Source organism: Nilaparvata lugens, chromosome 1, assembly GCF_014356525.2.
Source record: "Nilaparvata lugens isolate BPH chromosome 1, ASM1435652v1, whole genome shotgun sequence".
NCBI classification, from domain to species: domain Eukaryota; kingdom Metazoa; phylum Arthropoda; class Insecta; order Hemiptera; family Delphacidae; genus Nilaparvata; species Nilaparvata lugens.
Genome location: NC_052504.1, coordinates 29,036,731 through 29,048,627, shown reverse-complemented (window position 1 = coordinate 29,048,627; position 11,897 = coordinate 29,036,731). Strand labels below are relative to the sequence as shown.

The 11,897-nt window shown below is 33.4% G+C and overlaps 1 protein-coding gene across 4 annotated transcripts in view; it reads left to right on the top strand.

Annotated features, from left to right (window-relative positions):
• The first annotated feature begins 256 nt into the window (after positions 1-256).
• Positions 257-11,897, top strand: part of LOC111050551 (putative odorant receptor 69a) — a 14,995-nt gene continuing 3,354 nt past the window's right edge. Inside the window, exons 1-4 of one of the 4 annotated variants that reach the window (XM_039424687.1) lie at positions 257-1,101; positions 4,754-5,109; positions 5,773-6,155; positions 11,654-11,753. In XM_039424687.1, coding sequence (XP_039280621.1) covers positions 1,065-1,101; positions 4,754-5,109; positions 5,773-6,155; positions 11,654-11,753 — 876 coding nt within the window. In that variant the 5' untranslated portion in view covers positions 257-1,064. The remainder of the gene's footprint in view (positions 1,102-4,753; positions 5,110-5,772; positions 6,156-11,653; positions 11,754-11,897) is intronic. The other 3 variants (XM_039424679.1, XM_022336893.2, XM_039424697.1) reach the window with 3 other exon arrangements.

Below are 11,897 nucleotides of genomic sequence, written 5' to 3'. Positions count from 1 at the left end.
ATTGGTAATATTTGGTAACATTGGTTAATGTTTAAATCGAATGAGCAACAAATTTATCTACTTTAATCTTGAAAATTTTCAACTTATTAGGAGTACAGCGTTATCATAGTATCACAGGTAGGCTTAATCTTTTATTATTTTTTTTGTTCACATAATCTGATGATATTCATTCCATTATCAAGTGTTTAAATTATAAAGAGTAACCAAACAAGGAAAAACACAAAATGCTATGAGAATAAATTTTGAATCTTTATTTTTTGATATCTCTAACTCGTATTGAGAGGTACACTTCAAATTAATATAACAAATTCTGTGAGCAGATCCTGATTTTTCTCATCAGCGTGATCAAATTAAGAAAATTACAATATTTTATTAGAGTATTGAAAAGTGAAAATCTAGATTCAGCGCATGTAGACAAAATAAATTGTTTCTGTAATATATGTGGTTACAATTAAGTATTTTATATTAAATATGAAACAAGCTCCTTAGCATGTAAGAATGTATTGTATTAATTCCAATTGTAGCTATACTGCTGACTCATTGTGCCTTATATGGTGCTACCAGCCAAACTGCTTTACGAAAATTATTTTGCAATCAATGAAACAATTAACTGCTCTGAATTTATCGTATGATTTTGCATAGTCGCTGAATGAGCAGTATTGGATAACTATGAACTAATTCTACCTCGATGAAACTCCTTTATTGAATTAGACAATGTAGCTTAGCTATTTAATTAGATAATTTTATTGTAAGAATTCAAAATTTTGGCAATGCTCTGCTTAGCCAAACAAATGGACAGCAGTCCATAATTACAAATTGTATTCTCAAAAGCCTGTCACAATAGACTTTTTGTGCAATCCCATGTCACATTCTGTGGTCACTGATTCTTGTTTCAAATTTTTCCAATATCGTACCATTTTGGCAATTTCTGTTGAGTGGGGGGTCAGCTGTTGTTCGGCGATGACGACAAATACGAGGTTTCTTGATTGATTCGGGAACCCTAGCCGTTGATTCTAATTCCAACCATCACCTGAAGAAGACCCAGGAGCAGCGACCACGGGAGGATGGAGTGGACAACTGTGAGGGTGTACATTTTGGCTGGTGAGTCCCTAATTCATTATTAAGCTTGAGCCACCCATTGTTTCATTTTGACCAGTCCAGTTTAATCATTGTAATTCCCACTTTCAAATTAAATTAAAGTCTTTCAAAAAAATTTTCAAGTTTTAAAAGCCCTATTGGAGGAGGCCTCCTGCCTACTCGAAACCCTGAGACACAGAGATTAAGTAACTGATTAATAGTCAAGCGGTTTCAATGTTAGCACATCATTAATATATAACCATAGATAAATTAAGTTCATTTATAATTTACTATTCTTTTGGATTTGAGTATGTGAATATTTGTAACTGATGCTTAATAGTCTTTCCATCCATCCTCCTCAAGTTTGTTCTGTTTAATATCCTAATCACCTTCTCTTTTGTATTGTTGTGAGAGGAGTAATGTTATATGTGTATTGTCTATATTTTCGATACTAAATTTGTTCTTATTTGCCTCTGAGAGGGACCAGCGAAGGCCTAGGCTGTCTTCCAGAGAGCTGTTAAAGTAACTAGTGAGATCAAGAAATACCTCATCTCTAGATAAACGTTTTTTCGGTGAAAATCGGTTTTGTTTTCAATGCTTTTGAGCTAGATATAATTTTCGATGTCTTAAGAAATGAGAAATTTATTGTAAATCCAACCCCTGACAGTTAACAAGCTAATTTATTTTTCCATTTTTGTGTGGTTCATGACGTCCTAAATCATAGGTTAATTTATTTTTCATTTTGTTTGGTTAATGACGTTATAAATTAATAGTTGATTTATTTTTCCATTTTTTGTGGTCAATGACGTTCTAAAACATAGGTTAATTTATTTTTCCTTCTTGTGTAGTTAATTATGTTCTAAATTAATAGTTAATTTATTTTTCCATTTTGTGTGGTTAATGACGTCCTAAATCATAGGTTTATTTATTTTCCCATTTTGTGTAGTTAATGATGTTCTAAATTAATAGTTAATTTATCTTTCCATTTTGTGTGGTCAATGACGTTCTAAATTATAAGTAAATTTATTTTTCCCTTTTTAGTAGTTGATGGCGGCATTCTAAATCATAAGCTAATTTTATTAGTTGGATTTTGTAAAGTCTCACCTTTGATATTGATTCATTTAGATACTTGGTGTTTAGTCCTTTGTCAGCAAAGAGCGGATTGATAAATGAATAGTCATTATCATTAAATTGAATTATTATTAATCAAAAATAAACTTTAATTTTGATAATTCCGATACTCCCTGAGAAGATCGTTGTCACAGGTTATTTACTACTTTGATCTTAATCAAGTATTATTATTGATCTTATATTATTATCTATTATTGATCCTATTCGCCCTTTGGGGAGAGAGCACTCAGGAAGGGCTATTAGTTTAACCTTCTGTTGTTCATCATACTAATATCATCTTATTTGCTGCGTGTATTAGATTTATTTTGCTTTCTGATCCCACGAAATTCATAGTTCTGATTGACCAATCTTTATTCATTCGAGCTAATAGTTTTTATTGCATAAAATTTATGTAGTATTTATTACATAAACTACTAGTTTAACCTTCTGTTGTTTATACTAATATCATATCTGCTGCGTGTATTAGATTTATTTTTCTTTCTAAACCCACGATATTCATAGTTCTTATAGACCAATATTTATTGATTTATTTGTGTCAGATTGAATTATTGATCTGCAATTATTAGTCCTTGGCTTGATTACCTTACTTGAGTCCCATCAAATTATTAATTTTAATGGCTTCAATTTTGTCTTTAATCTTCCATTTTGATTTGTTTGAGTGAACTCCACTAGTAACTGAAGTTTTGATTATAGAGTTAATTTTATTATTTATTTATATAATTAATTGAATCACGAATTTTGTCTTTAATCTTCAATTTTGATTTGTTTGAGTGAACTTCACTATAGTAACTGAAGTTTTGATTACAAAGTTAATTTTATTATTATAGACTTAATTTATTACTATTTTGAATTTATTCATTTCTTTAGTCTATTGAGTTGTCCGAAGTTCGGAGATTACCTATTATTGTTGGAAAGCCACTTGCCAACCATTTTACAATTTTTCGAGACCGTTGATATGGCCTATACTGCACGGCCAATGCCCCGAAATTGATCTTAGTATTTTCTGTTTAGATTTGAGAATATTTTTATTTTGAGTTTGCGTGTTGCCACTTGTTCCTCTTTAATTTTGTAGAATAAAATCGTTGATACTATTGTCGCCATAATATGTGTTTAGATTTAAGAATATTTTCTTATTTTGAGTTTGTCGTGTTGCCACTTGTTCCTCTTTGATTTTGTGAGATAAATTTGTTAATACTGTTGTTGCCATATTCTGTGTTGAGATTTAGGAACACTTTTATTTTTATATTGTCGGTGTTCTTATTTGATTCTGTGGAATAAATCGGTGTTAAAATCTTCTTGTCGTCCTCACTGTATTCAACCACCGTCCTGCACAGTCCAACCCCACCAGAAAGGAATAGAATTCTGGGAATCATCGACCCCAGCTGATTACATTTCGAACGCCATAGTGTAAATGAGATGCAATGTAGAAATCAGTACTTTCTGTTTACTATGGTGAAAGGAGTCAGCCGCGTCGGTTGTTTCCCCTACCACAGCGTCAAATCATATCGAAAATACATAAAAATATACAATAATGGATAGGTACGCAATGGAAGTGGCTACATTAACTATTTGGCTCATTTTTCTTTAAAATTACTTGATCCGAAGTTAATCGGAGAAAACAAAAAAATCAAATCGAAAAACCCCCAAATTTTTACATATATTTTATTTTATCAAGGAAACTGTTTGTTTTATCGAGAAAATAAATACGACTAATATTGTAGTCCATAATTTAACGAATCGAGTGACATATGATAGATTTTTTTGATTAATGGTTACAGAAATAATTGATTTCCTGTTTGCTGTTTACTATGGCGAAGAGAGTCAGCGGCGCCGTACCGCGTCGGCTGTTTCCCCTTCCACGGCGTCAAATTGAATCTCAAATACATAACAATATACATCAATGGGTTCGCAATGAAAGTGGCTACATCAATTATCCGGCTCATTTTTCTTTAAAATTACTTGCTTCGAAGTTAGTCGAAGAAAACAAAAAAAAAATCAAATCGAAAAACCCCTAAATTTTCACATATATATTATTTTATCAAGAAAACTGTTTGTTTTATTGAAGAAATGAATATAAATTATATTGTAGTCCATAATGTAAGGAATCGAATGACATAATAGAACTCTTCCCAATCAATGGTTATTGAGATAAAAGATTTCCCGTAATTACCTGCATTTTTCAACTTTGAAGGGTGCTAGGGGGAAAGCTCAAAGGGGATTTCTTGGGACTTTTGGGAGAATGACCCTCTGGGAGGGTTCTATCGATGGTGAGAGATTCAGCTTTTATTTAATTTTCGGATCGAAAAAACCTTTATTGACTGGGCTATAAGGACTTTTGGACAGTTTGAAAGTGCTATTTAGATATGTTTCTTACCCAGTAAAATTCCCTAGAATATTAGTAGGGAGCTTAGAAACAATCTGTATAAGTGTTTTTTATAAAAATAAGGGTACTATGAATTTATTTAGTCAACAATTCAAGTAGCCCTATTGAAATACTTCGTTGAAATATATGTATACGGTAGATTGTTTTTTCGAATTTTTACAGGAAATCAACAGATGCATTTCAAGTCAAAGTTGAAAAAAATTAGTGGGGTATGTAAACATTTCATTGGATTCCAAGGGACCAGAACGAGTCTCAAATTAATCTATGGAACAGTCATCAATATGTGCTTAATGAATGCTTTGGCCGGAGTCAAAGTTATGCAACTAGTCACCTCAGGAGAAGAAGAAATAATGTCGTTCACATATTCGCATGCAATTGTGGGATTCTGCGGTGTATCGCTAGCAGTGATGAAACTCATTCTGTACTTTAAAAATCGTCGTGAGGTTCACAAACTAGACAGTGTCATTTGTAAAATACTACCTTTCGATTCAAGTGATATGTTCAATGAAAAAGAGGAGGTACGGTACCGTAATGTTTCTTTTTGAAAGAAATAATCTTGAATTTTTTCTCCATTATAAAACTGATTTGTTATAACTGTGGGGAAGATGATAGTTCTGTAAAACAAACATCACTTCATCTTTCTAAATTTAATTTGAACATGAAAGATGTAATTTTCCAATGATTTCAAAAATTTATTGGCAACATCTTCAGACTTTTGATGACCATTACAATATAAACTTGAGATTGATTTTATCAATCTCTAGAGCTTCTAGTTCACAAGAAAGTGAGTCAGGTACTGCTTCAGATCTCAATCACACCTACCATCAAAAAGTATCCTTGAAGATGGAATATTTCGTTCTCAAACTTTTTACCCAACTATCTATAATTTAAGAAATGCTTGGTATTATTCAAGTACTGTAGATCGTAGAAGCTGAATTAGTTTTGAGGTGTTTGATTTTAAATGGTATAATTTGAAAAAAACCATATATGTATTTTCACTCACCATACAGATTTGCTTTTAGTATTCTTATGATTAAAAACAGTTTTCTCACTTTCATAGTCAAAGTGGATTCGAACCCAATTTGGTGAACTTTGAAATTGGAATTTACTAATACGGTACCTGAAATTTTACTGCTTTTATTAATAATGTTGATTTCCTAATCGAATAATTTTTGTTCCAGGAAATTTACTTTGCTGTAATTGTTCTCATTTGGTCTTCCGCTGCAGCTATAATATTTGCAATACTGAACTCAAATTTCCTCTATCTTAATCATGAAGACACTCAATTTTTGTATCCCATCTACCTGCCAAAATTTGTTGAAAATAATTCTTTGGGATTTTATACTTTTTATGGACTGCAGGTAGCATCGTGCTTGCAGGTGGTTGCCATCAATGGTGCAACACTAGCTTCATTCGCACATGTCAGTAACGTTCTATGTGTTCAGAACAAAGTCCTTGGAATTGAAATTTGCAATTTGACTGCAGATCGGAGCAGAGCAATGTCCGCTCATTGCAAGCTGGAGAAGATTAAAGAATATGTGCAATTCCATTTACATCTTATGGAGTATGATATTTTTGTATAAATGAGTACCTATTATAGAATATTTAGATAAGAGAGTCTATAAGTTAGGATTATTCTCATAAAAACTCTCTAATATTTTAGATCACAGAAAAGTTGCCCATTAGTCTCTAGACTAGATAGCAATAATTAATAGAAAAATAATAAGAATAAAAATATGATTATTATGGAATGGAATGAAATATTTTGTACAATGCGGACTTTCTTAGTCCTCTCTACCATTTATCTGTTATTTATGTTTGTTATTGTTCATACTGATCTGTTCATACAATTTCAAATCATACATTTCGTTCGGGAGCAAAACACAGACTCAGCCCAAAAATTTCCTCCGATGTTTTATAAATTAACGTATTCTATATTTATACGAGCCTCCTCTCCTAAAAATTCAAGTCCAATCAAGATTTCGAAGTTAAAATATAATCTGAATAGATCATATTATTTTCTTCACATGCAGTCTATGCTCCTATTTCCAACAAATTTTTCATTCGATGCTCTGGTTGAGTGGGATTTTATTGATTGATGATAGGCTTATAATATGACCGTATTTATTATATCACGATACTCTGAAGTCTCATTTTGAACTGAAATTCTCTGGTTACATTGACGTTTCAAAAGTTATTTGAAAGAGCAGATAATTTTACCAATAGAGCAGATTTTTCTGTAGAGAACTAATTCTACAAATAACAAGTTTACACCTAACAATAATATCGTTTATTTGTTAATCCTCTCTTCCCATCACCAAATAAAACAATCGTCGCTAATACTACTTTTGAGCTGAGCCATATTATGATTTGTAATTGTATCCACTAGTAAATAAATGAATGAATACCTTCAACTGTAAAAATTATGAATAGTGTCTATCACTAGTTTCTATAAAAACCTCTCTATTATCTAGCCCTAGAGGCAGCTACTTCAATGTGGGAAAGTAGTTGGAATATCTAACACCTATTTTATTCATGTATTTCACTATCCATGACGAACTGCAAGTTAATAATTCGTTTTGAACTATTTTGACGACTCTACAGTGTGATTCTTGAATAATAATTATTGAAAACTAGCTGGCCCGGCGAACTTCGTACCGCCAAATATTTAATCCATCTCATGACAAACTTTAGCTGGATGCACACCTGAGGAGGCGCGATGCGGCATTTTGCATCCAGGTGCTTCTTGCTTAAATTGGTTTGAATGGAAGAACTCACACACACTGAATCGGACATGGCGTGGAACGGTGTGATAAGGCAATCTCCATAAGATCAACACTTTGTATCACCAAGCCGCGCCTCCTCAGGTGTACTTAGTCTTAGCTTAATCTGATGCTCTATATTTTTATGAAAATTATCCAACAATCAGTATATTATATCTCAATAATAATTTCAATTATTTGTGAGAAACTTTCTCGCGTTCACCACCTACTTATATTTTGAAACAAAAAAGTTTCCAGCATGTCGAAAATTTCATGTTTTCTGCTCGAAATGTCTCGACATTGACGAACATAATCATTAATTAAAAAATAATTATAGGTCGGATGAAAATTATCCAGACCAAAATATTCCAATAGAAAGGAGACAGCTGGTGATAGGACAATAACGCTGGAGACACACGAGGTCTGCTATCTCTTCGTAGTGAATGATTTAATAGAACCAACAGTTTGCAATTTAATAGTCACATTTTCTCGAATTTCAAGCTTATTTTCAATTTTAGGTGAACATGTTACTGAACATTAATTGCAGAGATTTTCATGCTCAATCTTTTCCACTTGAATTTTTTGTTTAAATTGTATATGAAGGCTGATAATTGAGAATCTAAAATCAAACTTTGCATAGATGGGGCGGAGCTCCTGAAATGTTTACAGATATGAGACTTGTGGCAGTTGATAGAGCTTATCAATGACTATTTCAGGTATGAATTTGATCAAAATCGTTGGAGCCGTTTTTGAGAAAATCGCGAAAAACCCTGTTTTTGACAACATTTTCGCCATTTTAGCCGCCATCTTGAATTGCATTTGATCGAAATTGTTCGTGTCGGATCTTTATAGTGTAAGGACCTTAAGTTCCAAATGTCAAGTCATTCCGTTAATTGGGAGATGAGATATCGTGTACACAGAGGCACACACACTCATACACACACACACACACACACACACACCACACACACACACACCACACACACACACACAACACACACACACACACACACAACACACACACACACACAAACACACATATACAGACCAATACCCAAAAACCACTTTTTCGGACTCAGGGGACCTTGAAACGTATAGAAATTTAGAAATTTGGGTATCTCAATTTTTTCCGTAAAGCAATATTTTCCTTACCTATCAATGGTAATAGGGCAAGGAAAGTAAAAACAGATCTACCGACGGCTGTTGGATGACGCAATGATTATAACAGCTGATTTTTATTTCTGTGTGTGGCCAGCTCACAAATGTTCTTCCATAAGGATTACATGTAAACTTTGAAGAACCGTAGGAAAGAGTCCTGGAGTCTGTTCGTGAATTTGATAAGCAATAAACCTGCTCATGAACATAACAAACACAACTAAACAAAAATAATCAAATTCGGTGCATAAATAAAAAAGTTATTGAACGTCAAAATTTGAGGCTCGATTTTTATTTATATAGACTAGTACTCACATGTGGAGCGCTATTGGATTAGTTTAGTGTTGAAAATGGATTTTTTCACTACGAAAGTCCTCAACATGTGTGTACTAGTTTTTAATAACTATTATTCAAAAATCAGACTGTAGTGTCGTCAAAATAGTTCAAAACCTATTTCATTGTTAATTGATTGATGTACGGTAATTGAATGATAAATTAAGTCTTGAACACTCCAGCAATGGAAATTATCATATATACCTACCATAGCAATAGCCAGTATTAAAAGGGGGTTTGTTTAAATATATTAAGATATAGTACGTCACATGACAATAATTCAAGAAGAATTTCAACGAATGTCATAATTATGACACATAGGACACTAAAGCTTTTCAGCAGTTTGCATTTAGTCCTGAAAGGAACTATTTCAAACCATTGCACGTACTTCTACCAACTAAAAAATAGATTTTCTGAAAGTTTCATTATAGTTTGTGTGAAATAAGTTGAGACTTGACCCTCCTTTCAAAGAAATTACATGGTTGCCAATTCGTGTAAAATTGCAACTTTCTCAAATTTCCAATTCAACGTCAGAATTGGATGTAGAATATCATCCCCGATATCCTAGTAGTGCTAGAAAAGATCCAGGTTTGAAGGATTAGAAGGAAATTTAACTTTTATGATAAAATTGGAAACGAAATTTTCGACATGCTGGAAACTTTTTGTTTCAAAAGATAAGTGGATGGTTAAAGCGAGAAAGTTTCTCAGAAATAGATGAAATTATTTTTTTAATTGTCAAAAGTAGTCGAAGATCGTATTTTGGTCTCCAATGAATTATTTTTAAGTTCGGAGAGCGGCTGCGTGGTATGCATTGTGTACCAAATTGTATGCTAAAAGCTGGAAATTGACGACATATTTGACTGAATTATTTCAAACGTAAGCAGCTGATTGCCTCTAGAAAGGCTGTAATAAAACACTCCATGGATTATTCGAGGCCAGGTTGTCATTTTCACTATGTTATAATCATGTGGCTTGCAGTTGCTGAATTTTTCAATCGTTCTGTATTTTGTTTTTGTTGATCCCAGCTATTGATAGCCTATAATAGCAAAGACCTTAAAGAGATATAGACCCACAATGCCTATGCCTTCCCAATGATAGCTCTTACTTGAAATTGAAGGCCGCCATTGGGGTATTTTAGCACGAGATCTATATATATAAAAGCGAAATGGCACTCACTCACTGACTGACTGATTGACTGACTGACTGACTGACTCACTCACTCACTCACTCACTCGCAGAACTAAAAATCTACCGGACCAAAAACGTTCAAATTTGGTAGGTATGTTCAGTTGGCCCTTTAGAGGCGCACTAAGAAATCTTTTGGCAATATTTTAACTCTAAGGGTGGTTTTTAAGGGTTTAAAGTTTGTCTTTTAGCATGTATGTTCTTCTTATTCTCTTAATTTATAATTGAAAAATGTCCATACCATATGTTAATATAGAACTATAATCTAGAGAGAGTACCTTTTCAAAACAGTTGTTAACTGGTAACTAAATTAATAATTTTGTCAGGTAGGCATTAAGTTGAGTTGACTTTGTTAGGTTGGCACCAAGTTGAAGATTGAAATGCATTTATTGCGGAAAAATTGATTGGGCACTGCTACTTTAATCAGAGCTATTCCTGGGAATACTATATTACTAGCCGTCAGGCTCGCTTCGCTCACTATATCCGTTTAGCCAGACGTTTAGTCTAGACCCCCGACTGGATCGTCCTAACATAATATGATGAGAATTCTCAAATGAAAAATGCAGGCGAGCGAAGCGAGCCTGCTCATCTCATCCTTGGACGATACAGTTGGGGGTCCAGGGGGCGGAGCCCCCTGGCTAGACGGATGTGGCGAGCGAAGCGAGCCTGACGGCTAGTACTATATATTATTTATTTGTAATACTATAGATCACAAAGGCATTGGTGGCATTGGTATGTAATAAACTAATAATCTTATAGGTTGCCCCCTCAATGGCGGATTTCAATTCCAAGTATGACACTAGCGCTGCATGTGAGTCTATGCATCTTTAAGGTCTTTGGCCTATAGAGGCACACCATTCAGCCGCTATCCTTGACTTTGAAACTCCTGAAAGGCCAAAATACGTTGTTCCGAGTACGTTTGACAATTGGAAAAATAATTTCAATTATTTGTGAGAAACTTTCTCGCGTTCACCACCTACTTATATTTTGAAACAAAAAAGTTTCCAGCATGTCGAAAATTTCATGTTTTCTGCTCGAAATGTCTCGACATTGACGAACATAATCATTAATTAAAAAATAATTATAGGTCGGATGAAAATTATCCAGACCAAAATATTCCAATAGAAAGGAGACATTCTCCCCGTTGATTTGATATAAAATTATTACGCATTACGACGCCTCATGATTTTGAGAGGAGTGATATTCAAAAGAAAAACAAATCTTCGCGATGTTTCCAATTTTATCATAAAAGTTAAATTTCCTTTTGATCCTTCAACCCTGAAACTTTTCTAGCACTACTAGGATATCGTCGGGGACGATATTCTACATCCAATTCTGACGTTGAATTGGAAATTTGAGAAAGTTGCAATTTTTCACGAATTGTCAACTCTGTAATTTCTTGGGATGGATGGCCAAGTCTTAACTTATTTTACACAAACTATAATAGCCTAGTGGTGAAACCAATAAAATGGGATCTGGTTTTGTACAAATAACCTACTTCCACTGTGATTAACATTGACGTTCTCTTATATACCACTCAACGAAATGTTTTTAGACGGCAGCCTCCAAGAATCTATAATCTAATTTTCATCTAATAAATAATATGAGTCCAACTCTCCATTTCCAGCATTGTCAGTCAGTTGGAAACCGTGTTTGGAGAAATAATTCTGTGGGAATTCTTTGGGAATCAATGTATGACTTGCCTACTCACCTATCAAAGCATCATGGTAAGATTAATAATTAAATGTTTACACAAATGAAACGCTTCCAATACAGTTTTGTTTTAGTTTTTCATGAGTGGAAATAGGCTAGTGTCTACAATCAATAACTATATTTATACTAATTCTGTCCAGTGTCTTAACTACAACAGA